Raw genomic sequence first — 26,121 nt, 5'->3', positions numbered from 1 at the left:
AATGCAAAAAAAAACCGAAAAAAAGTAAAGTGTGAGTTCCCAAGAACTTTTTATGATCTTAGAGGACTAGGACTTTTGCAGTTCACATTCACTCCTCTGTTTATTCTCTCAGGTAACTTTGAGAATCTCTAGAAAAGTTTTTGAATCCCTATATTTCTAAAATACTCCTCAAAGTAGTCACACCATGTAATAGTAAGAATTTAGAATCAACATAGAGCCTAGAGTCTATTAACAAAAAGGATCACAAAGGGCCTGTGTTATAAGCAATCAAGACAATAAAACTCAGATCATGAAGAATAAGAGCCTAAAGCTACTTAACACATTGTATGCGGGAAACGTATTTATACGTTCTACCAGTGTAGTAGAGCGCGGGACACGTATTAATATGTTTTTTATAGACTAGCGGTAGAATGCGTATATAAATACGTAAACTAAAGTTATCGTAATTTTACTGAATGTTGCCATTTGCGCAAAAAATTAGCAAAAATGGCCCGCGCCACCTGTTAGCGCGCGATAAAAACTACCCGCGAACAATGTGTTAACACATTCCGTACCGCTCAGGAGTTTTCTCGTGTTTCGCGCGCCATCTGTTAGGACCGCTCACGAGTGTTCTCGTTTTCCCCGCCCATGGAAAAAGGAGCGAATCTAGATACTTACGTAAATTTTGTTTGGTCCCTCTTCATAGAGGAAAATGTTTTACGCAGTACCATACGTTAAAAAAGTACTAGGAACTTTAATTGTTTAATTGTTTTTGTAAATAAAAATGTTATAATTATTGAAAAACAACACCTAAAGTGCATTATGATGATTTAAATAACGTGCAGTTTGCCCAAAAACGTGCGGTCCCTGGCGTATGTCTTAGAGATTTCTATGCGGTACACAATGTGCTAAGAGAAAAATAAGTTAAATAAAGGAACAACTATTAAAATGGCATCAGACTTGCCCAGCCAGAGTGGTTCAGTGGTTGAAAGTTGACTATGAACTAGGAGGTCATGGTCTGATTCAGTCAGGGCACATGCCCAATCACATGCTTGATCCCCAGTAAAGGGTGTGCAGGGGGGAGCCAATTGATGATTCTCTCTCATCACTGATGTTCCTATCTCTCTCTCCTTTTCCCTTCCTCTCTCTGAAATCAATGAAAAACCATATTTTTAAAAAAAAATGGCACCAAACTTTATTTCAGCAGCCAGAGTTGGAAAGTTTAATTCCATGGAAAAATACTTTTCAAGGTACAATTCTTACTCAAGTAAACCAGTAATCAAGTGTGAAAGTAAAATACCTTTCAGACAGCCAAGGACTCAAAATTCAGGTCCCATATAACCCACCTAATGAAGTTACTTAAAGGTATGAGGAACAAAATGAGTGTGTGTACCAAGAAAGGAAAGATTGGGCTCCAGAAAGCAATGACCCCAGTGAAGGAAAGCTTAAGGAAGACAGCTGAACAAGGCCTAGATTGGAACAGGGGTGTGCAGGGAGGGGAAACACTCTTCCCAGAAAAGTAGGTACCTGCCAAAATAATCGGATATGATCTAGCTTCTATAGCAGGTAAAAACAAACAGCATCACAAGCTGATGGAGAATCATGAATTCATGCATTTTCTTCTTGCTATTAAAAACTCCATGAAAAAAAGAGAAAGTCATGGTATGCTACTCAGATGTTCAGTGAACATTTACTGAGTCATAGCCAACACTGTTTATTAACTAAATGCAGTAAAAGAACTACACTGGGGGATGCCGGGAGATTTATCAACCCTCAAAAAGCCCTACTAGTAACTAGCAAGGAATGTATTTTAAGAACTAAGTTAGCATTCATTTCATTCACAGCAGAGTCACAGAATCCAAGTCAGATAAAGCAATAGCACCAGCATCCAATTTAAAGCTATAGAGTTCATTCACGACCAGGACCTGCAGATCAGAAGTGGCTGTAGGGCGCGGCTATAGGGTTAAGCCTCAGACTGACCTGTTGGCAAAGCCACAAACAAGTCCCAGCTTAGAGGGCACAGTCCACTTAGCATAATTAGGATTGACCTTATGACGCTCCCTAGATCCTTCCTGGGTAGCTAATGGGCTGTGGGAGGTGCAGTAAGTGCTGCCAAAACAAGTGAAACTCACAAGAACAGTGTAACTATGGTGACCACTACCTTGTTTACCTCTGGCTATAAAATAAAGGCTCAGCTTGCCTCTGGATCTCTCTCTGTGGCCTCAGCCAGGCCCAGGAAGATCCACCCAGAGTGGGTGGGCAAACTTTTTGACTCGAGGGCCACAATGGGTTCTTAAACTGGACCGGGGGGCTGGAACAAAAGCATGGATGGAGTGTTTGTGTGAACTAATATAAATTCAAAGTAAACATCATTACATAAAAGGGTACGGTCTTTTTTTTTTTTTTTTTTTTTTTTTTTTTTTAGTTTTATTCATTTCAAAGGGGCTGGATCCGGTCCGCAGGCCGTAGTTTGCCCACGGCTGACCTAGACCCAGCTTATTCTCTTTGTCTGTCATTTCTTCATCCTTTCGCCACCCTCACTCAGGCTTTTGAACCCTTGGCTGAGCTGGCTCAGCACAAGTGGCCACCTGTGGAGAACAGGATTCAGTAGTGGGGGTGGAGCAAGAAGGGGTGGGTCAGTCATTGTGAGGCTTTTAAAGCCATTTGATATTTTTAAGCATGTGTATTCATTAATTTGATTAGTCTACTAATTCACGTAAATTAGTCTTACATTACCTTATTTACCAAATGGAGGCAAGAACCCTGGGTAGGAAGAGCAGGGTGGCTTAGAGCAGCAGCCAGCAAATATCTGTAAAGGGTCACACGGGCATCCGTGTGCGACCTGACCCGGGGTGGCCGGGCGGGGCAGCAGCAATCTGCCGGCCCGCCCGGGGCGACCCGTGTGTGAACTGACCTGGGGCAGCACCCCAACCACCAGATCAGCCCTGCCGTGTACGCGACCCGGGGAGGTGGGACAGGCACCGAGGGATCAGGCCTGCCATCTGACAGCCAGGGAGCGGGCCTAAGCCAGCAGGTGGTTATCTCCCGAGGGGTCACAGACTGTGAGAGGGCACAAGTGGGGCTGAGGAACACACCCACCACCACCACCCCTCCCCCTCCAGTGCACACATTTTTGTGCACCGGGTCTCTAGTAAACTATAAAATGGAGCTGAGATTAAAGAATACAATTCTCTGAAAAATCCACTGGATGGCTTTAGTGGATTACACACTTCCTAACAATGCTGAGTTTTGGGAAATATAGAAACTATACAAACTAAAGCACTCAGAGAAAAACTGGGGGAAAAAACAACAGTGTCAGTAATCTGGGGGAAATGTTATGCAATTTCACACATACACCTGAAATTCCAGAAACAGGGGGAGGAAACATAAAAAAGTTTTTGAAGAAAAATGGCCAAGATTGACCATTAAAAACATTAACCTCCTGACCCAAGAAGCCTAACGGACACACTCTGTAGATGGTTAGGGTGGAGAAGAGAGCATGTGGGGGGAGAGACCCAGGAGCACAACACTTTACTAACTATTCTCGGTGCTCTCAACTTTTATAATTAATAAGCAGAATGAATCAACGAAACCTCATGCCTTAGAAATAATAGTATAAAGCACATCTTAAAATAAATATTACTTTTTCAAGACAATAGCAGGATAATCACTACAATTCAAAGACAATAGATTTATAGAGTCAATTTCTTCAGGTAACACTTGAAAGGCAATACTGAAAGTATTTAAGTATTGGCCCATATGTACAATTATCCTGACAATATTTGATTAATTATAAGAATTGGAAGCAGCATACAGTGGGGCCTTGACTTACGAGTTTAATTCGTTCCGTGACAGAGCTCATAACTCAAATTACTCGTGTGTCAAATCAAAAAGTGAACGAGTGAGACACGTGATGCTGGGCTGATGTTGTGGCGTTCACTGTGAAGTTCGCTCCGCCAACCAGCGGTGGGGTATCTGAAGCTAGCTTGTAACCCGAATTTTAGCTCGCAACTCAAAGCAAAAAATCGGCCGAGAGATGGCTCATATCTCAAAAAACTCGTTAGTTGGGACGCTCGTAAGTCAAGGCCCCACTATACTATCCAAATCAAATGTAACTGTATTTTTTGTTACGTCATTTAAATGTAAGCATATTTACCTTAATACTGACACAGTATGGATGGTAACACTGCCCACACTGAGAACAGGCCAGTAATCTTCCCTCTGCTCCTTGGCCAAAACTGCCACAAACTACGCACATATCCTGAAATTAAGAACATGTGAACATAAGAATGCACTAAAATTTTATAATTTTATAGTATGATTCTTAGCTAGCACAGCTCTAGAGCTAGATATTAGATGGCTTCAGTGCACATGAGATAAAGAAGAAGTGGGCAAGGAGGATTCAGAAGTGGAAAACTGGAAATAGCTAAGTTCAAACCTGATGCAAAGTGAACTTGTCACTACTAGAAAACAGCACAACCGTATTGTGCATGGAGTTTTCTTCTTCATCCTTATTCGATGAAATATCAGCAGCAGACACCTAGAAAAAGCAAAAAAGATAAAATATCATGACCAATTAGTGTTTATCCCAGGAACTCAAGATAGCTTTAGCACACAAAAATCTAATTGATGTAATTCAGCATATTAGCAGTAAGTCACAGGATTATTTGTAAAATTCAGAAAAGGCATTTGAAGAATCCAACATCTACTCAAAATTTTAAAAAAAAATCTCAACAAATTATGAATAGATAGTAGCTTCTTCAAACTGATTTAGGATGTCTGTTAAGAAAAACAAAACAAAACTAGAGCTAACACCATATGTTATGACAAAAGATTAAATAAATGCTAACTCTCCAAGATAAAAAACAAGGTTACCTGATTTCATCCCATCTACCCAACACTATACTAAAGGTAACAGCAAATGTAATAAAGAATAAAAATGAAATGACATAAAACTTTATTTGCAGACATAATTGTGTATGCACAAAATCTACAAATGAATTCTACAAATATGCAACTAGAAGCAATAAGGGAGTTTTAGTTAAGGTTGTAGGATACAAAATCAATATGCAAAAATGAATATTGTCTCCAGATAGTAACAACCACAATATGAAATTAAGACATTACCATTTACATTAGCATAAAAAATATGGAAGACTTCACATGAATCAAGAAATGCTGTGAGAAATCTGTATGTTAAATACTAAATAACAGCACTGAAGAGAAATTAAAGACCTAAAAAATGGAGAGATACACAAAGAACATCATTAAAAAGCCAATTTCCCCCACACTGATCCGTTGTTTGAATGCAAACCCAACCAAGATCCCACCAGACTTATTTGTAGAAATTGACAAGCTAATTCTATAATTCATACAACAATATGAAAGATTTAGGCTGGTCAAAACAACTTTGAAAAAGTAGAGTATTAGAAGACTAATGGTGTCTGATTTCAAGAGTAGTTATAAAGTAGAAGTGATCAAAACAGCCCAGTACTGGATTGCCTAAAGATAGAGAAAATTTAGAGATTCCAAAATTAGATCCACAAATATACAGATAACTAACTTTCACGAATGATACAAAGGCAATTCAGAAAATGGTACTAAAACAACAGGATATTCAGTATGCCAAAAAGTAAACTTTGATCCATACTCACACGAGCCATAAAAATTAACTCAAATTGGATCACCGATCTAAATGCAAAATCTAATACCACAAAACTGCTATAAGAGCCCTAACTGGTTGCTCAATGGATAGCATCGGCCTGTGGACTGAAAGGTCCCAGGTTTGATTCCGGTCAAGGGCATGTACCTTGGTTGTGGGCACATCCCCAGTAGGGGGTGTGCAGGAGGCAACAGATCGATGTTTCTAACTCCCTCTCCCTTCCTCTCTGTAAAAAATCAATAAAATGTATTTTTTAAAAACTGCTATAACACTGAATACATTTCTAACATTTCTCAGACACCAAAAGCACAATCCACAGAAGAAAATATATTGGACTTTGTCAAAATTAGAGCATCTGGTCTTCACAAGACATAGTTATGAAAAGAAATGAATTTGCATTCTTAAAACAGGACCAGAACCCATGTTTCTTTGCTCCTTCAGTAGTAAAATTAAACAATCCCACCTGACTCCTGAACTTAAAATGACAATTAGAATTTGAAAAACAGGATTTTAAGGGAATAGTAATGCAGGAAATATTACCTGCCAAATAGTCATCATTGTTTTTTTAAATATATATTTAACTAAAGCCTCATCAAGTGTCAACAAACAAATATTTATCAACCTTAAAATGTCTAAGTAGTCATAAAATCCTCCGCATTTTAGAGCCCATGCTAACCTGCAACATCTCTCATTTCTTCTGTAAACCATTTTATATAACACTGAGAACAGCGCCAACCAAAAACTTAAATGCCAACAGAATTTTTTCAAGTAAACAAGAATATGACAGGAGTTTGTCCTTTTTTAAATAATAAAGAAAATATCCATTTGGATTTGGGAGGAGTGTTAGCATAGAAAGAACAGTGTCAAAAAAAAAAAAAAGAAAGAAGGCAAGAAAAAAGAAGGATTGGAAAGTAGAAAGCCTGACCAGAAGTGTTTAAGCAAAAACACAGTAAAATAACAATGTTAGCCTATTTATGTGACTCTTAACATCTACATAATTGCTATCCAAGAGATTACCATCATCAGTCAACGTGTTAAGGATTACAGCGAACAGAAAGGAGAGCCTTACCCCGGGTAGCACAACTGTCCCCATTCCACTTTTCAATTTGGACCTGCCTCTGCCGCCACGGCCGGACAGTCCGGCACCTCGAGGTCTCCGCTTTCCTGGAAACCCCGACCCACGGCCCTACACAACAGATAAGGAAAGGTCAGCATTCTGTACAAGTCCCAAAGAATTAGAAAAATTAAATGGGAGGCAAAAAATCTTATTAAATGTTACACATACAGTTTCCTCTTTTTTTATTTTGATCAGATAAATATTGAGATATCAGGGTTATTACTTGTGTCTTTTAACATATATTTTGCAACTTAAAAACATAAACATAAAATACGTACAACCTCAGAGTCAAACTTCAGGTCTGTCAGTTACAAATGCCCTACACCTGCAAACCCTGGCCTTATTTTTCCATTGCCTAACCCTGCATTCCAGATGGCTAGAACATCCACAGCCCACCCAAGTATCTCCATGTGCAACACCTGTAATCAATATACAGGAAGTATAAGAAACTACTCTGGCTACCTGGTCTCTCAGTAATCATGGTAAGAGCTAACCTGCTGAAGACTTACTAGGACTATCTTAGCATGTTTTACTCTCAACAATCTTATAAGGTCAGTCCTATTTTATTATCCCCATTTAAGAGACACAATGCACTGAGGGATGAAAGGTACAATAACTTATCAAAAGCCACAGACCTAGCAAGTCTGGTTCTTAACCACTATTGTGAACTGCCACATTGCACAAAAGCTAATTTTTGCTAGTACACAATAGTATTTCTTCTAGCCATTAAAATTGTCAACTTCTCTTACTATTCAATAGTTGTCTGTATGGACTGAACATGAGTGCCTCATTCTACTATAGTATTTAGAGTGCAGTTTAATTATAGGTAGGAAAATGGTGGAAGTATAAAAGGCTTGCTTTGAATCATCTAGATAATAATTACTTAAAACAGAAAAAAATTTATCTGAATTTTTTCCCAACACAAGAAAAAATTCTATGGGAAAACACGTTAAATTCCCAGATATTTTAACAAATAAATACTAGAATTATTTGTTGTGGTTTTCTTTTTCTTGTTTATACTCAGACTTATCTATTACTACCTCAAAAACCTAAAATTTACATATCCTGGTATGTATTTAAAATTATGCCTGGCTGGTGTGGCTCAATGGTTAAGCATCAACCTATGAACCAGGAGATCACAGTTCAATTCCCTATCAGGGCACATGCCCGGGTTGCAGGCTTCATCCCCAGTAGGAGGCATACAGGAGGCAGCCAATCAATGATTCTCTCTCATCATTGATGTTTCTATTTCTCTCCCTCTCTCTTCCTCTCTCTAAAATCAATAAAAATATATTTTAAAAATATATTAAAATACTCAAGAAAATCCTTTGCTATTTTTTCCCTAACAAGTTAAATAAAATAGTATTTATGTTCAACTGATCTCACTAATCAGTTTGAAATGTTGCACTCATTACCCAGTTAGCAGAACAGTTTCAAAGTCAATAATTAATGATTATATTGTGAGCATACGACACATACATATGAACAAAAGGGGAGGAAGTAATCTATTTCTTCCTTCAGTTTTAATAAATCCTTCCAATTTTCAAATTGCCCCTCCTTGTCCTCTAGATCTCTGAGCTTCTTTGAACAAGGGGTAGTGTAGGGCTGACTTGGATAGTTTCTTCTTGTTCTTTTGTTAATAGGTATGAAACAATTTTTAAAACTTAAGTCAAAGATTAAAGGAAGACTATAATAATCTCACAATTTATTTTTCCCCAACATCCAATGACACCAGTGAAAATTGGTGGTATTTGCTTCAAAACTGTCAAACAAGTCATCTTTAAACACTTAAAAAAAATACTTATACTTTCAACACCTTGCATGATATCAGAATGAGTTAAAAAAAATCTTCCAATGCTGACAGAAAATTACAAAGTGGAATCTACAACTCCTTTGAAATCTTTGATTCATCTAAATTAAACACCCTTATTCCAGAATTACATCAAATGTAGAAGATAAAGGAAAACTGTGTTCTTTAGTCAGTAAAATATTTCAACTTTTCAGATGATTAACAATTTTCAAATTAATTTTTTACTCTTCAAAATGCATCAGACTAAACTTATTTTAAGAACTAGGGAGTTACCCAATGACATGGAAAAGGCCCTATAATTTTGAGGTTAACACAGCCAATGAAATCTGCAACGACTCTGGTATTTCTTCTTCACTATTACATTAATAGCTTAGTGTAGTTTTTCTTTTGTAAGCAACGAAATTTTATGATATCACAAAAAATAACCAATAACTAATTACTTCATAGCCTCTGTGACAAGGATTTGACCCATACTGTTAATTACAACATAAAAGGAAGAAACCATGAAAAAGGTATTAAAAATTTACACTTAAAATGAGAGATGCAAAATTACAATTTAATTTCCTCCTAATTCATATTTTTAAGTGCAAACAGGTTGTCTCTTCATTATTAAAATTTTTAGGTTAAAGACGTGGCTCTGAAAGCTGAACTAGTTAGAAAAGAAAGGTTCAATTCTGAACTTCTACTCGGATAAGACCAGAAAGAAATGATACATGAATGTAAATGCAATTTTATTTACCACTTTGATGCTCCAAATGGCACTGCCAGGAAGCTGCCTGGGTTTAAAAATTTCCCGACCTTCTGAAATGTCTGGGGACCAGGAAGGTGGGCTCACTGTATTATGGGTACTCCAAGCCCCCTAGGATATGGCAGGTGAGAAAATAGATGTGTAAAACTCAGCAACATAAAAGGTCAAAGCCAGCAACTAAGGAATTTTAGAACAGCAAAAACAAATGCAGACGTGTGGAAATTTAGGACAAATTGCTTCAAGTTAGGGAAAAGAAGCTTATCACTTACAGTGACTTTATAATTAAATGTTTGCAGCTACAAATTACATTCAATATTTTATTCTGGTTGAAACATCAGCACAATGAAACATTAAAAATTAAGGTTTATATGAAATCAACACTGACTTATGCATTGCAATGATAACACCAAGTATAAATAAAAGGCGAACTCTAAAACTAGCACTATAAGAAACTATTTGGGGATTACTTTCTTCTAACAACAGTCACGCCACTGGAAAGGAGAATCGATAACCTTAAAGAATTCATGTAACCCACTGCTATAACAACCCAACCAGGAGGCAAAAAAAGCAATCAGAAAATGCAATAAAAAAATGAGCAATCAATAGACACATTCACTTTAAATTGTGGAAAGTTAGTTTGTAACCTTCAGATGCAAATACCATTATAATCCTAGCATCTAATTACTCTTCCTTCAATGACCATTCATTGTGAGTTTTGGTTTTTAGTTAAGGGGCTATTATACTTAGATTACATCCTAGGGATTAAGTTGAAAACTGAAAATGTTAAAGCAATTGTCCTAAATTTGCAAATTAAAATGCCTAAAGTATCTGATTATTTATACAAGAAATAGTAACTTATTAGAATAGTTACAATAAAACTAAGACATTTTACTACCAAATAACTACATTCAGCAATAATCTGAACTAATATGATGAAAACGCTAAGCAGCATGAAGAAAAATGTGTACTCCACAAAACTAACACTTTAAAGAAAAACACAAAATAAATGTCAAACAATAAAGTACCTATTTTGAATTAGGTAATTCAACAATGCTTAAACTTTAGACAACACAGTATTTACCAGGTTTCTAGAATATTATCAAACTACCACATAGTAACCTATTAATCACATAAAAATACCACTGGGAATTTAAATAATCAACCAAAAAGAAGAGCTTGACTATCCTCTGTGGAGCAGATAGTTAATGGGAAAACAGTATTTAAGGAAAAACCACGGAGGAAGAGACTGCACTTTTAATCAATCTACCTACCTCCCTTCAAGCTCAGCTAAAGGCTACTCTGCTCTCGCTCACTTCCCCACTATGAGTCTACTTCCTGCAGACCTGTCTTCTTTCCTGCTGGGTCCCGGTCTTTGGTAACCTGTTGTCACTGAAAGCCCTTTCTCTATGCTTATTTACTCAAACTCTCAACATCCACAGAGCTCTGTTGGGTTCGGAGCAGCCCCCTGTGAAATGGTTTCCTGCCGTCTGCTGCCAAACTTCGACCTTCATCAGTTGCCACGCAAGTTCTTTCTCCACCTGCCCTCCAAAGCCCCGCCTCTCCCAGGGCTGGAGCTGGACAACCTTCTCCTCACAGTCTTATCCTGAATGGTCTTGTTGGCAATGAGGGCTGGAAACACCCTGATGGATCTGTTGTCTCACAAGTTCACATATTCTGAGAGAACTTCCCTCTTAGCATTTTCATTTTCTCACATGAAATGTCTCAAGTTTACCATGTCTAAACTCTCTCCCTTCACCTGTCCCCTCTCAGACTCTAACCCCTTTTAGAAGTGGCTGGGAGTCATGAAATAATTCTCTTCCCTAATCACTCTCCCTGCTGCCTCCTCAATCCTTTCTCCCACCACTTCTTCAATCCAAACCACTGGTAAATCTGGTTCATTTTAGCCTCCAGTCTCTTCTCTGATCATTCTGCTTCTCCATCTCCCACTGCCTGGCCCAACCCCACTCCAAAAGGCCTCAACTTTTTTAACCTCTTCTTTGCCTGCATCTCCTCAAGCCTTTATCCATGCAGCAGCCAGAAAGGCTTTTCAAAAATTCAAATCTGATCAAGCAAGTCACTACTGTTGTAAACCATTCAACAATTCTCAGTGCACTTCAAACTCAACCTTGCCCACTGCGCCTCTCTCCAACCTCGGCGTGTAGCGCTGTCCTGCTGCCCACCCACCTCGGCTACCCAGGCTTCCCGGCTGTCCTTCAAACACGCCTCACTCTGCATGCAACAGAGCCCTGCTAACTCAGAACAATTCCAACTCTGATGGCTGCTTCTTCCGATTCCTCAGGTATGACCTTAATATTTGCTCATCAGCAAGGCCCTTCCTCAAATGAACCATCATTTCCCTTACCACTCCTTTGTATCCTCTCATTGGTCACAATTTGGGCTCATATGTTGTATTGCTTCTAATTATTTAGTGGTAGAGAGTAGAGGCAAGAGATGTGTGAATTAGTTCTCAATAGTTCAACTGGTTTTTCTCTGAGGGTATCTGACTAATGTACATCGTAAATTCCTTTTGGTAGATTGTTTAGGTTATGTCAATAGGCAGTTCTTAAAACATATCATAAAAAGTTATACTTGATAATGTTAAATTATCCATCATAATTTAAAAGTTGCCTTTGATGCCAAAACTACTGTCATTCTAAAAAGCATTCATGTTTCATAAAATATGGACAAAATGAAGAGTTCTATGGATCAAGAATGTTTGGATGTCATTTCAGGGATGATTGGAAAACCACCCAACTGCTATGAAGAACTTATATAATAAAAGCTTGGGTAATTACATTATGAATTTTAATAAGTACGTTATAAGACATTGGAAGATAAATGGTGTGCAATTTTATAGGAACAGAAGAAAAATTACGATATACTTAGATATTTTGACAAAGGAGAAATTATCCTTAGACCTTAAAACTGAAATTTAGCTGTAATTATTAACTTTAGTTATAAATTATCCTTCAGATCTCAGCTTTGATCAAAAAGAACAGACCAGAGGAAGTTAGTGTTCCCTGTCGACTGCAACATAGACTGCACTGTCGTTGCACTTGAATTTACACCAACTACACTTGTATTTATTTGTTGCCATTGGCGTATAAAGCTTGATGAGAAGAGACTGTGCTCTTTCTGTTCACTGCTGTGTTAAACATTCTGTTTAGCATTTATTGAACATCTACTTTTTTCTCCTACTTATTACTTTTTGCATGCATAAATGCATCAATAAACACTGTAGTATGATATGAACCATACTAATTCACCCACCAGTTAAAGCCTAGAATCTTGGATTTCCTCATCTATAAAAAAAATTAATCTATCCAATGCCCTGTTACTCTTTACAACATATCTACAAAATGAATTAAAATAAAAAGGGTTCAAACTGTAGACAGCAGGAGACTTTCCGCTGTAAAGAAAGCAAAATAGAACCAACTTGCTATTAAATCATATAGAATCTTCTAAAAAATACTACTTGGCAGAGATTGAATTGATTCCAACAATAATTATTGAATCCAAAACCTATTTAAAGTTGTATTAATCTTTCTGCTTTGAGGCCAATTTCTCAGGTAAATTTATCAACCTAGTAAAGTATACAGCTGCCACAAGGACTGTGGAGCAGGGAGATGGGGACAGCAATGGCAGGGGAGGATAGGCTATTATGGGCCACTTTCTGTTAGAAGTCTGATCCTGATATGATCAACGCCATGATTAGAGCCTAATCTACTGAAATCAGTTTTAGGAGTGGCCACAGAGGGTTTGGTGTCTCCTGGGCAGACTTCACATCTCCAAATCCTAAAAGTCAACCTGGGGCTACCCTCTCCCAGCATGCTATGCAAAACCCTAACAAAACAGAACCAAGGAAGCATAAAAGGATGAGTCTGGCTTAGAGAAAGTGAAAATGATGGAGAGTAGAAAAGAAAACTAGTAGGAGAAACAGAAAACATAAGTATTTATAATGTCTTTTGGGTACATACATTGACTCATATATATTACAGGCCCAGCAGCCAACACCTCAAAGCATTCTTTTCACATACATAAGTCTCATATTCAAAACAGAGGTTGACATCAAACAAGAACTTTAGTCCTGACTTGAAGCATACCAGAAAAGCATAGAAACAGAATGTGAATTTGGCTGGTGCTAACAATGCCTTTGTTTTGTTTTTATATGTTTTTATTGATTTTGAGAGAGGAAGAAACAGATAGAAACACCAATGATGAGAGAGAATCATCACTGATTCTCCTGCACACCGCCTATTGGGGATTGAGCCCGCAACTCGGGCATGTGCCCTGACTGGGAATCAAATCAGTGACCTCTTGGTTCCTGGGTCGACACTCAAACACTGAGTCACACAGCTGGGCACTAGCAGTGGTTTTGGTAATGGCTTCAGAAATGTCATGATAGGATTAAGGGCACTAAGAAGAAAGTCTGATGCTTCTAATTTGTATGTGCATTGGTTGACACACCAAAGAGTTCAACATTTTTTAGGGTTAAAACTACATTTTAATTTCTCAATGGTTTAGAGTAGTGCTTCTTGGACTTTAGCCAGCATGGGTACCTTCGTAAAATACACATTTTCACTCAAGTTAAAGTGGCCTCTGAGAGTCTGCCAGGCGATGTTGATATTCCAGGTCTGAAGGTCACACTTTAAGAAGCAAGGGTTGAGTCTTCAATTTTCCTAGAAAACAGGCCTGGCCTGCAAGCCTTGAGTATTTCCTATAGCCTACCCTGCTGGCCCACAGTACCCTGCAGTCTTCTCTACTCTAGCACACATCACACACAGTATAAAAGTCTGTTGTGTCAGCCTATGAACCAGGAATCATGTTCGATTCCCGGTCAGGGCACATGCCTGGGTTGCAGACTTGATCCCCAGTGTGGGGCGTGCGGGAGGCAGCCGATCAATGATTCTCTCTCATCATTGATGTTTCTGTCACTCCCTCTCTCATCCTCTCTGAAATCAATATACATATGCATATATATATATATATATATATATATATTTTTTTTTTTTTTTTTTAAAGAAACCTACTATATATCTTATTTACTGAGAGCAGTGTTTGACTCGGTCAAAGCCCACAGTTTGTTTCATTTGTACAAGTCATTATTAGTCAATCTGACTGGTTGTAGGACCACTGCTCCAGCTACATTTAATATGTGATTATATCCTTCTCAAGTCTCCATTTTCACAGAATAGTTAACTGTAGCAATCCACTATTCAAGAAAGGAAACAGGCCCTAGTTGGTTTGGCTCAGTGGATAGAGCGTCGGCCTGCGGACTGAAGGGTCCCAGGTTAGAGGCCGGCCAAGGGCACATGCCTGGATTGTGGGCTCAAACCCCAGTAGGGGGCATGCAGGAGGCAGCCAGTCAATGATTCTCTCTCATCATTGATGTTTCTCTCTCTCTCTCCATCTCCCTTCCTCTCTGAAATCAATAAAGAAATATATTTTAAAAAAAGAAAAGAAAGGAAACAGGGCAGCACTACCATTTCTTGTGTATCAGGTGCTTTATATGTGTTTTCGTTCAACTATAACAGCAACCATATGATGTAGTTTTACAGATGAAGCAACAAGACAATTCACAAGGTGACTTGTTTAGTGTCACAGACAATAATGGAAGAATAAGGGTTTGTATCCAAGCAACTGCACTATGGTAATATGCAAACTGACCCTAATGGCAGAACAACTGGAGGCAGCCAATTGATGATTCTCTCATCATTGACGTTTCTATCTCTCCCTCTCCCTTCCTCTCTGAAATCAATAAAAAAATATATATATTTTTAAAAATAGTGAAAGCATAGCAAAATCTTTGGTTTATCAATTTTAAATTCGTTTAGTATTTCTTTTAATTTCATCAGTAATTCTGGAACTGAAATTTTCACATTTATTAAAATGCTTTGCTGTGCATTGTGCATTAAGGTAGCCACTAGTCATGAGGCTATGAAGCACTTCTAATGTAGTTAGTCTAAAACCAGAGCTAGAACACTGAACCTGAAAAGTGAATGGAAAATATCTCATTAATAATTTTTATGTAGATTAAATGCTAAAATATATTGGGTTAAATAAAAATTAAAGTTAACTCACCTGCTTCTTTTTTTTGGGACTACTCAAAACACTGAAATTATACTACGGCTTGCATATTTCTATTGCACAGCACAGGCTTACCTAACTTCCACTGTAACTCCATCTCCAGAAAACACTTGATCATCTAAGCAATAACTGTCACACCAATTTACAACTTATAGATTTTCTTGGTATTTAATCAAAGAATTAATCGAATGTCTAAGTTTATTCTTGGAAAGGTTGATGTACTATTAGAAAATGGTTAAGGTAAATAAAGATTTGACCACTGTGAGGCAGAATTTTAACTGATGAAACACAATTCTCTGGTTAGGATGGTATTCACTATATTGGTCAAGACCACAGAACGAATGACATTTAACAAAATACGGAAATGACACTGATATTAACAAAATTTTAAAAATATGGAAACCAAAGAATCTTGCTTATATCATAATAACGGCTATGACAATCCATCTCATTTTATAGCCAGTCTCCACTGCCAAGAATATGCAAAATAAGCACTAAATAAAATAAAAAATATAACACAGGAATGCCTGATATTAAAGAAATTCATGTGATAGACTAATGGATTTCCAATATAAGGCTGGACACATTCCTGTTCATGTAACATAATCCCAGTACCTAAGCAATGATTTAAAAAATGAAGTGCTACCTTGTTCTAGGCAAGGCATCTCTGCACAAGTTTGGCAGTGCATTAGAGGGCTAGAACTCATCAATGGAGGCTGTTTGCTGCCCAACTACAACCGATACAAGGGGGAGGGAAAGCATGGCCAACGAAACACTCATGAGATTAGCAGCGGATTATGAAGCAGTAGTGAGATAAACAGGAGGCAAGACACTACCAGATTAGGGGTAAAAGAGGACACAGGAGAAGCAATAGCAAATATGGGGACATGGCTCATATAAATGGGATAAACCTGGAAACACACACACACACACACACACAATTTTAGAACATAAGTCAACAGAAAAATAATCCTAACGGTTTCTCAGTTGGAACAGAAGTTTCTAAATAAGGAGAAATGCTGTATTTACTTATTTGTGAATAAAGAATGTAAAGAATTTATATTCTTAAAGAATGTAAATTATCTGGACCAAAATTAAATGTGAGAATCAAATTTCCATTGCTAAGATCTTTTCAGAGCCAAAACTACGTAATTACTATATATCTATTCAAGAAATAAAAAAGACAAGAAAAACAAACAAAAGAAAATGAAAACAAGAGAAGACTAAGGAGCAGGAAAACTGGTTTGAGAATAAAAATCTCTCCTGGTTTATAACTGTAATGTGCCGTATTTACAAAATAAAAATATATCTGGACTTTATTTAGAGGAGACTAATTCTCACATTAAAATAAAATACAATTTTGTCTTCCTACTGATCTTATAATTCCAAAATAAATGACCAAGATACTAATCCTATAAAAAGTCAAAATTTTCATCAATTTAAGTCATGAGACTTGAAAATTCAAATTATCATTTTGACTAAACACTTATGCACTATTTGATATCTGGCCATTTTATAAAAACTTAAGTAGGATTTTGTAGAATAAATCAGTCTTAGATATGGCGTCTTCACTTTGCATGTAGTTTCGCTTAAGTGCCACTTAAAAAGAACTGGAACTTACCCTCTAGAGCAGTGGTTCTCAACCTGTGGGGCGCGACCCCTTTGGGGGGTTGAACGACCCTTTCACAGGGGTCGCCTAAGACCATTGGAAAACACATATATAATTACATATTGTTTTTGTGACTAATCACTATGCCTTAATTATGTTCAATTTGTAACAATGAAAATACATCCTGCATATCAGATATTTACATTACAATTCATAACAGTAGCAAAATTAGTTATGAAGTAGCAACGAAAATAATTTTATGGTTGGGGGTCACCACAACATGAGGAACTGTATTAAAGGGTCGCGGCATTAGGAAGGTTGAGAACCACTGCTCTAGAGGTAGAGCCCACATTACCTAAAACAATTTCAGAAGGAGCTCCCTTCACTTCCTGAAAATCAATAAGACAATTCTAAGATTTTTCCATGAAACCACTGATGTAAGTCCTAAGTTGAAATGTCAGCTGCACTATACCCAAAACTTTACTGTTTCTTTTAAAGGGTTCTATTGTAACTGCAAATAGGTTACATTTATATATCACAAATGAGTTGAAATTCCAAATAAGATCACTTCAAGTTTACTGCTTCATTCACAGCATTTTTTTTTAAATGGCCCATATACCTAAGTTAACACTACATTAAGTTCAACCTGAAGGCAAAAAATATTGCCCTCCAAAGCCACACATACACCTTGTTTTACAGAAATGCTCCAACATGGTTTGTCAACATTTTTAAAATCACCCTACCTGTTTAGAACGGGGTCTACCGGGAGAAAACTTCCTTTTGGTAATAGCTGGTTTACCCATGCCAATTTTCGGAGTGACTGAAAAGTAAGTGGTTGGCAGGATGTTTCCAACAGAAGCACTGAGCGCTGAAGGGTAACGGTGCAGCATGTCGTGGGAAGGCGAGTCCGAGGAACGAGGTGGAGAGGAAGGCGCGTGGGCCTTGCTTATGTCCACGGCCGATGGAAATGGTAACTCCGTCTCAGGCGGGAACTTTACAGATTTGTCTTGGCATAAGCCATCCTTCACACAACTCTCAACTGCAGGAGTCGTTTCAAAGTCCATGAAGGCAGCGGAAGATTCAGAACTAACTTTCTTTTCCATTTCTTCTTGTACCCTTTCTCCAGCTAAGCGTTCCATAGGGCATACAGTACTGTCCTCACGGGAGGACACCAAGGTTTCTGGTGGAATGGTGACGGAGTCCATGATTGAATTTGGAGGCCTGGACTCCTCAGTGGATGCCACCACCTGAGGTTCCTCTGACAACTGCAGCTCCTCTTGTGCAGTGACCGGGTGTGCCAGGATGTTGACGTTTCCCGACACATCCATTTTGTTTTCATTTTGATTTTCATCACAAGTATGTATCACTTTAGAAGACATTTCCACTTTTTCATTATCAACTGCATGAGAAATCCGATTTTCCAATTCAGGATGCATTTTATCTTGAGATGATTCTACAAAAGTTGAAATATTTGTTATGTTAATGTACATATGAATTTTTAAATTTCTAACTAGGAGTAGTTGTAAGACATGAATGTCTTATATGTCTGTAGCTTTGTGGCTTAAAAATAATAGGCTTGGGCAGATTAATCGCAGATCAGACTAGAAAACCTACAAAATTATCACATAAAATAGGATCCCCAAGGTGTAAGGTATTTCTGGTAAGAATATTAAAACAGAATTTCTATAACATGTATAGGTGTTTTATAAATTGAGCACTTACAAAACTATTTAAAACTTTGTAGGTGAAGTTATACTCATTTAACAACTAGGAAATGAAGTTCAGAGATGTTATGTAAGGTCTCCAAGTTAAAGTGAAGACTACTAGTCCAGAATATAAGGCTATTCTGCAACAGCAGGCACCCAGATGTAAACAAAGCTCTGTAGACTCAAATGTGTAATGACCACAGACAGAAAAGATTTTGCTCAGCTGTACCTGCTAACCTACTCAAGGCATGTGTTATATATGAGAAGTATTTCCAGTTGCTGACTAGTAAATTTTAAATCAGGGGACTAGTGTGTTGGACCATTAACCCAATCTTACTTAACAGTAACTTCAGGGGTCCAATCGACAGCCCTAAGTGCCCTATCAAGTAAGACCACTGACTTAGTAAAAAGCACTTAGTATTTCGAATACCATCGTGGTAATTTCTAAGTTACATTAACAAACACACTAATTCCTCCTTTATGATTTACCATGGTGAATGAAATTTATCTACATCCTTGTATCAGAATGAAATCTCACTTCTCATTTCCACTTTATTGGAAGACTATAGTTGAGGATAAAGAAAAAACATCAAATAAATCTGATTGTACCTTTTTAAGTTATTTTTTAATACATTTTTATTGATTTAGAGCAGAAGAGGGAGAGAGGGACAGAAACATCAATGAGAGAGAATCACTGATTGGCTGCCTCCTGCACGCACCCCACTGTGGATCAGGCCCGCAACCTGGGCATATGCCCTTGACCAGAATCAAACCCAGGACCCTTCAGTCCGAAGGCCAATGGGACTGAGCAAAACCAGCCAGGACTGTACCTAGTATTTTTAAACACAAAAATCCTTCAAAAATACTTAATACAAAATTAAACACACATGAAAAGTAAATGCTTAAGGGTTTAAAACCAAAAGTACCATTTGAGTGACTCAAATGAAAAAACCTTATCGTAATGCTATAGGAAGCCTAAGTCATATGCTAACAGAAGACCAACAGCCTCAAGTCACACTGGCAAAGAGGAACCTATGTAACACATGTAGAGACCACAAATATATTCCTTCTGTTCTATGCTAGGAAGTATTAAGATAGAAATATAAACACACAGTTCAATTATAGTCAGCTAGTTTAATACAATGATTTTAACTTGCCTAAATAATGAACACTTGATTTAGCAATTCTTTTTAGAGAATGTAAGCAGTAGTAAATAATTATTTGGGTATATTAATTTTGAAAGGCAATCGACAATGACCAATCTGTATAGAAACCATACAGGATATGGTTATGGTTGTAATGGGAGCAAACAGACCATAGGAACATGCCGCTTACCAGAAGTGAGAAGCCCCTGTGTGTCCAGACCTTCTGGCAGATTGCTCTTCTGCTGTTCTCCAGCATGGATCAGAACTGCTGGGAATAACACATGCGTGGAATCTCCAGCAAGGAGTCAAATTTCCCAAACCCTGCTCTTTCCAAGTAACTTAACATTTTTATCCTATTGTCAAAGGCCAATTTCCAATATAAGCACAGAACATCATGCTACTATTTCTTAGTAAGCAGGGTGTAAAGATGGGTATGAAAAAGAATGAGGATTCTGAATACGCACTATGAGACTTATTGTTATAGAGAGCCTTTTGTCTTACTTTTTTTACGTTACATACCTTTTAATAAGTTGTTAAATATGAAGTTAATCTCAGAAAATTCTCAATAATTATATTCAATCTATAAAATACACAATTTTACATAAACTACCAAAAACTATCAAATGAGCCCAAGATTTAAGTTTAAGAAGTAGTTTATCCCTCAACCTGGTCTCTCATTAATTTCAGATCCTCAAGTGCAGTAATATTATCAATTTTGAAAAAAGCTTAATTGAAATAACTAAAACAACCCTCAACAGGATTGCTAAGATGACCTCAAATAAATTTTTCATTATCTCAGCATGGAATATCTCACAATCAGGAATGGCTCTAGTTAGTAATTAACAAGTATAACTCAGAAGTAGAAAATAACAAATTACTTTTTTGGGTTTTTTTACAAACTAGAGGCCTGATGCACAAAATTCGTGCAAGGGGCTCGCCCCTCCCCCACCCCGCGGCTTCGTCCAGAAGGTCCTCGGGAAGGACTTCCGGTCTAATTAGCATATTATGCTTTTATTATTATAGATCACTTTTTAATGAAAATCAATTGATCCCTAAACAAATAATTTATTTGTGATTAAGTCTAGGTTACAACTCAACTACAAATATATCCGTACCCTTTCCCCTATTGATTTCTGTCTAAGGTTATTTTACTAAAAGCTCCTCTCTAAACAGTTTCCTAAGCAGTATGTATATCTTGGCTAATTTTTATTTAGGATACTAAAATTTCAGCAGACATTCACATATTCGCTGTACCCACATTTTCTCCAGAAAACGGGCTCTATTCATTATGGAAAACACTCTTACCATCTGGAACAATTCCAGATGTAGACTCTTGGCCGCGGGTGTCTTTAGTAACTGCTTGCTCGAGAAACACCACAGGGTCTTCAGAGCCTTCCACTTCCATTTCATTGTTATAATCTGTAACAGAAATGTATTTATTCTTTAGCTCAGAATGACTTTTCCTGGTTTTGTTTTTGTTCTGTTGTTGTTGTTGTTAACTAAGTCAACAGTTACTACGTTGCTTTAGTGAGGGTAAATTATCACCAAAAATATCATAAACTCTTCTTCATATTTTACTATTTTGAACCCAACATATCTTTACTTATTTTAAAACATGGAAAGTAGCCCGGCCAGTATGGCTCAGTGGCTGAGCATCAACCTATGAACCAGGAAGACACAGTTCAATTCCTGGTCAGAGCATATGCCGAGTTGCAGGCTTGATCCCCAGTTTTGGGGCATGCAGGAGGCAGCCAATCAATGATTCTCTCTCATCATTGATGTTTCTATATCTCTCTCCCTCTTCCTTCTCTCTGAAATCAAAAAAATTTTTTGAAAAAAATAAATAATAAATAAAATAAAAATATGGATAGCATAATGAATTAAGAGGTAACTGGTACCCAGCCAGTGTGGCTCAGTGGTTGAGCATCAAGCCATGAACCAAGAGGCCAAGGTTCCATTCCAGTCAGGACACATGCCTGGGTTGTGGGCTCAATCCCCAGTAGGGGGTGTGAATGAGGCAGCCAATCAATAATTCTTTCTCATTTTTATCCCTCTCTCCCTCTCCCTTCCTCTCTCTGAAATCAACAAACAAACAAAAAAGTAACTGACATTTTATTATTTTAAAAGGATATTCAACAACTGTATACTGATGCATACAGGAATAATATGAGTAATTAAGATGCATCTATTTAATCCCTTTGCAGATAATAACACAGAGACTTTTATAGAAGTTGTCATGCATACTGATGAAAATGAAAAACAATGGCAAGAAGGTCTGTTTCTTCACCATCTAAGAATCTTGTAATCATATTTATAGCTAACAGTACACTACTAAAATACCTGAGCAAAATTTGGGACTCTAGAAGTGAAAATTAACATATAAGAACAAAATTATAAAACTAAAACTTGTTTAGAGTGAAATAACCCAGATTTTGAAGCGCAAATTAAGTCCTATTACCAAACCTGGAGGAACCTGCACTGTTGGCTCAAAGAATATGCTTGGAGTAAAGCACAACAGTCCTGGATTCGAACATCCGGAGAACAGTTGTGAGAAGCTAGATGAGATGTCAGCCATCAGACACAGGTATCAGGGTCATGTGTGTATTTAAAGGCTGAGAAATTAAGAGTAAGATGGGACCTGGCACACAGAAGTCACCCATTATCACTAAAGCAGTATACTGGTGGTTGGCTGGGCCCAAGTGTACCTGCAGTGATGTCGGCCATCTCCACACCATCACCTGGCTGCAGCGCATCCATCTCGGCTGCTGCTAAGTGTTTGCAGTATGTGCAGATATACTCTTCTCTGAACTGAGAGTCCAGTTCCTGATCCGTTGGTTTGTCACATTCTAAGTGAATCCACCTGCAGTGATAAATATTTTTAGATAAAATGTTCTAGTTCATAACGTAGGGCAAAGAGAAGCAATTGCTGAAAAACTGGGCAAAGGAGAGGTTGGGGATGAGAGAGAGAGGTTATAGGGGTTGGCAACTGGGGAAGGACCTATTTAAGGAATGGGCGTTTCTGCATGTCATGAGAGGTGCTGACATACTTTTACTTCCATATTGTCAAACTATTTCCTCTTCAGTTCCCCCTCTTAATGCTCATTTCTGGTCTTGTCTTATCTTTTGCCCATTCAGTTCCTTACGCCTTTCAGATTCATGAAAATGTGACTTAACTTCACCTACAGCAGCACTCAGTACTAAAAGGAACATTAGAGTGATAAAGCTCAGAGCACAGATACATGGCAGAGGACGATCACACAGAGGAACTAACACAACACTTCAATGGCAAATGTCTTCTTACCTTTTGCACATATTACAGTGAAGCATGTCTTTCTGCAGTTCTGGGTTGTAGCACTTCCCGCAGAAAGGACACAAGTTGTCCTGCTGCTGGTAACAACTGTCACACACCAGGCAATTGTGGTGCCACTGAGAGCTAGACCGTGTGCCACACTCTACACAAATTCTGCAATTCTAAACGCCAGGAGAAATGAAAACAAAACCAGGGTGTTAAGCATATGTATTACAGTCCTTGTATATACCATTTGGAACTCAATGAAACATTCATAGATTATACATTAAGCTTTCATTTTCATGATGCTAATTAAGGGTATATATTTTTGAAAAAGCAATTTGTTTTGAGCCTCTGATAAGACATCACTCAATTTGAGCTAAAACCTCTAAGAAAATATAAATAGGGGATGGAGACATCCAAGTAAACATAAATAAGAAGGGGGGAAAGCCCAAGAGCTACTCCAACTTAAAAAAAAAAAAAAATGGAGCATATTCCAGAATCAGGAAGTAGCTTATGTGGAATACATCTGCTAAACCCCCATTGCAGAATGCAAATTGGTGCTGCTAGGGTGCTCCATTTGCTATGGGTAGCTTAGACACCAAAAACAAGGATTCACACTAAAGAAGTATCACCACCCATTCCAAATGACTTGGTGTCTAAAATTGTGAAAATAATCACTCTGCATCAAAATCCAACTATGGCTTCTCGTATTTTCTGAACAGAATGGCACTATTCTTTTCAAAATAGAGCTTTTTACCAAGTGCCAGGCCTCCGAAGGCCAGCCCAAACCCTCCTTTGTGCCTATGAGTTAGTCTGCCTTAAAGCCCTGGGCGCAAGACTGCGGGGCTCTCATTACCTACCGTGGCTTTCTGATCTAAAACACCAACAAAAGGAGCTGTATCTTTTTGAGCTGCTGGGTTGACATGAAAAAACTTGCTCACCAAAAAAGAGAAACTAGCATGAGCCATAAATCTGCTGAAGTCTTACAGGTATCATATGAATGCACTAATATTAATGCAAAAATCCTGAATAATATTACAAATAGACTCCAGTAGCAAACAGGAAAATAATAAGCCACATCCTAGTGGATTTTAAGCAAGGATGGTGAAATACAAGGACGGTTAAATATTAGAAATCCGCCCAGTAGGTGTGGCTCAAGTTTGTTGAGCATCATCCCACGCACCAAGAGGTCGCCAGTTGATTCCACTAAGGGCACATGCCCAGGTTGTGGGCTCAAACCCTGGTAGGTGGCATGCTGAAGGCAGCCAACTGATGTTTCTCACATCAATGTTTCGGTCTGTCTCTCTCCTTCTCCCTTCCTATCTCTCTCTCTTAAAAAACAAAATCATTAAGAGCATATTTTTTAAAAAGAAAATCTATTAATAAAATTTAACATATTCTTAGGTCTGAGAATAATTTCAATAGATTCTGAAAAGCCTTTGGAAAAAGATCAAAACCCATTCCTAATTTAAAGAACTCTTAAGAAAATAAAAGTGGGTGGGTATTTCCTTAATGTGATAAACATACATACATCAACTCTAAAGCCAGCATTTTATTTAACTGGGGAACCCTAGAGGTATTCCCACTGAAGCAAGGATGTGTACTCGATTCACTACTATTTAACATGATTCTGAACTTAATGTAAACATTGAAACAAAACCAAGGTAGAGTAATAAGAAGAAATAAAGCAGTATTGTAGATGTCAAGATAATATATTTGAAAATCCTAGAGAACTGATCACAAATTCAATATAAAAGAACTTAAGAAAGTAGCATGATATAAAACAAGCAATGATAAATAAAAAGAATATACACACAAATAACAACCAGTTAAAAGGTATAATAAATGAGAAAATCTCACTTATAACAGCAACAAAATGGATAGAATACTTAAGAATGAACCTATACAAAGAGAATTACAAGCGCTATTAGAGGACGCCTAACTAGATCTGCACAAACGCAAAGACATACCTGTTCATGGTTAGGATGTCTTATCATCAAGATGTCATTTCTCCCCTAACTCAATTAAAAATTTTAAAGTGATCCCAATAAAAACTCCAATGATGTTTTTTATGTAGTTAGGTAAGTTGATATAGAGTTCATAAGGAAAAGTAAACAAAAGAACAGCCAGGAAATACATGAAATTAAAAGGTTCTGAAAGGGGACGATACTTCCACACACTGCAGAGCCTCTAGACTTGAAACAGGATGGTAACAGAAAGATCCATGGAACAGACTAGCAATTCCAAAAATAAACCCCAACCCAATCTAGAACTCTGATCTGGAATCTCAAAGTGGATGGGGCAAAGAGAGTCTTTTACTGTCTGGTTTGTGGGCAACTGGATAGCCACCTGGAAAATGATACTTCAAATCATACACAAGCAGCAACTCCAAGTGGACTAGAGCTAAAAGTGAAAAATAAAGTGATGCAAAAACTGGAAGATAATATGAACTCTTCAACCTAGCTGGTTGTTCAGTGGTTAGAGCGTTGGCCCACAAACTAAAGGGTCTCGGCTTCAATTCTGGTCAAGGGAACGTACCCTGATTGCAGGCTCAATCCCTGGCTCCAGTCACAGCATGTGTGGGAGGCAACCAATAGATGTGTCTCTCTCACATTGATGTCTTCTCTCTCTCTCTCTCTCTCTCTCTCTCCCTCCCTCACTCCCTCCCTCCCACTCTCTCTAAAAATCAATGGGAAAAATATCCTTGGTGAGGATTCCTCGGTGAGAATTAACAACAAAAAAAGAACTCTTCTATAACCTCAGTGTAAGGAAGGATGATTCTAACTCAAAAAATCCAGAAGTAATAGAAAATGATAAATCTGGCTATATTGTGTGGCAAAAACATAACATTAGCAAAGTGAAAAGGGAAATTAACTAACTGGAAGGAAATATTTGCATCATATAACACAAATAAAGGCCTTATGTCCCCAATATACAAAGAACACTTAAATTGGGGGCGGGGGGTA

At 37.7% G+C, this 26,121-nt stretch overlaps 1 protein-coding gene across 28 annotated transcripts in view; it reads right to left on the bottom strand.

Annotated features, from left to right (window-relative positions):
* KMT2C (lysine methyltransferase 2C) overlaps positions 1-26,121 on the bottom strand; it is a 262,590-nt gene that overhangs the window by 87,593 nt on the left and 148,876 nt on the right. For 24 of the 28 annotated variants that reach the window (XR_004975251.1, XR_004975250.1, XR_004975247.1 and 21 more), the window contains 9 exons: positions 23,165-23,334; positions 22,569-22,723; positions 21,169-21,282; positions 20,054-20,131; positions 17,756-18,465; positions 9,308-9,427; positions 6,711-6,827; positions 4,418-4,519; positions 4,136-4,240 (listed from right to left, as the gene is read on the bottom strand). Coding sequence is in view for 22 of the 28 variants with exons in the window: in XM_036356219.1 (XP_036212112.1) it covers positions 4,136-4,240; positions 4,418-4,519; positions 6,711-6,827; positions 9,308-9,427; positions 17,756-18,465; positions 20,054-20,131; positions 21,169-21,282; positions 22,569-22,723; positions 23,165-23,334 (1,671 nt within the window). In the remaining 6 variants the exon portion in view is untranslated. The remainder of the gene's footprint in view (positions 1-4,135; positions 4,241-4,417; positions 4,520-6,710; positions 6,828-9,307; positions 9,428-17,755; positions 18,466-20,053; positions 20,132-21,168; positions 21,283-22,568; positions 22,724-23,164; positions 23,335-26,121) is intronic. The other 4 variants (XM_036356200.1, XM_036356220.1, XM_036356208.1 and 1 more) reach the window with 3 other exon arrangements.

Source organism: Myotis myotis, unplaced genomic scaffold (assembly GCF_014108235.1).
Source record: "Myotis myotis isolate mMyoMyo1 unplaced genomic scaffold, mMyoMyo1.p scaffold_m19_p_25, whole genome shotgun sequence".
NCBI lineage: Eukaryota > Metazoa > Chordata > Mammalia > Chiroptera > Vespertilionidae > Myotis > Myotis myotis.
Note: the sequence above shows the minus strand (reverse complement) of the source record. Positions and strands in the feature narration are given on the sequence as shown.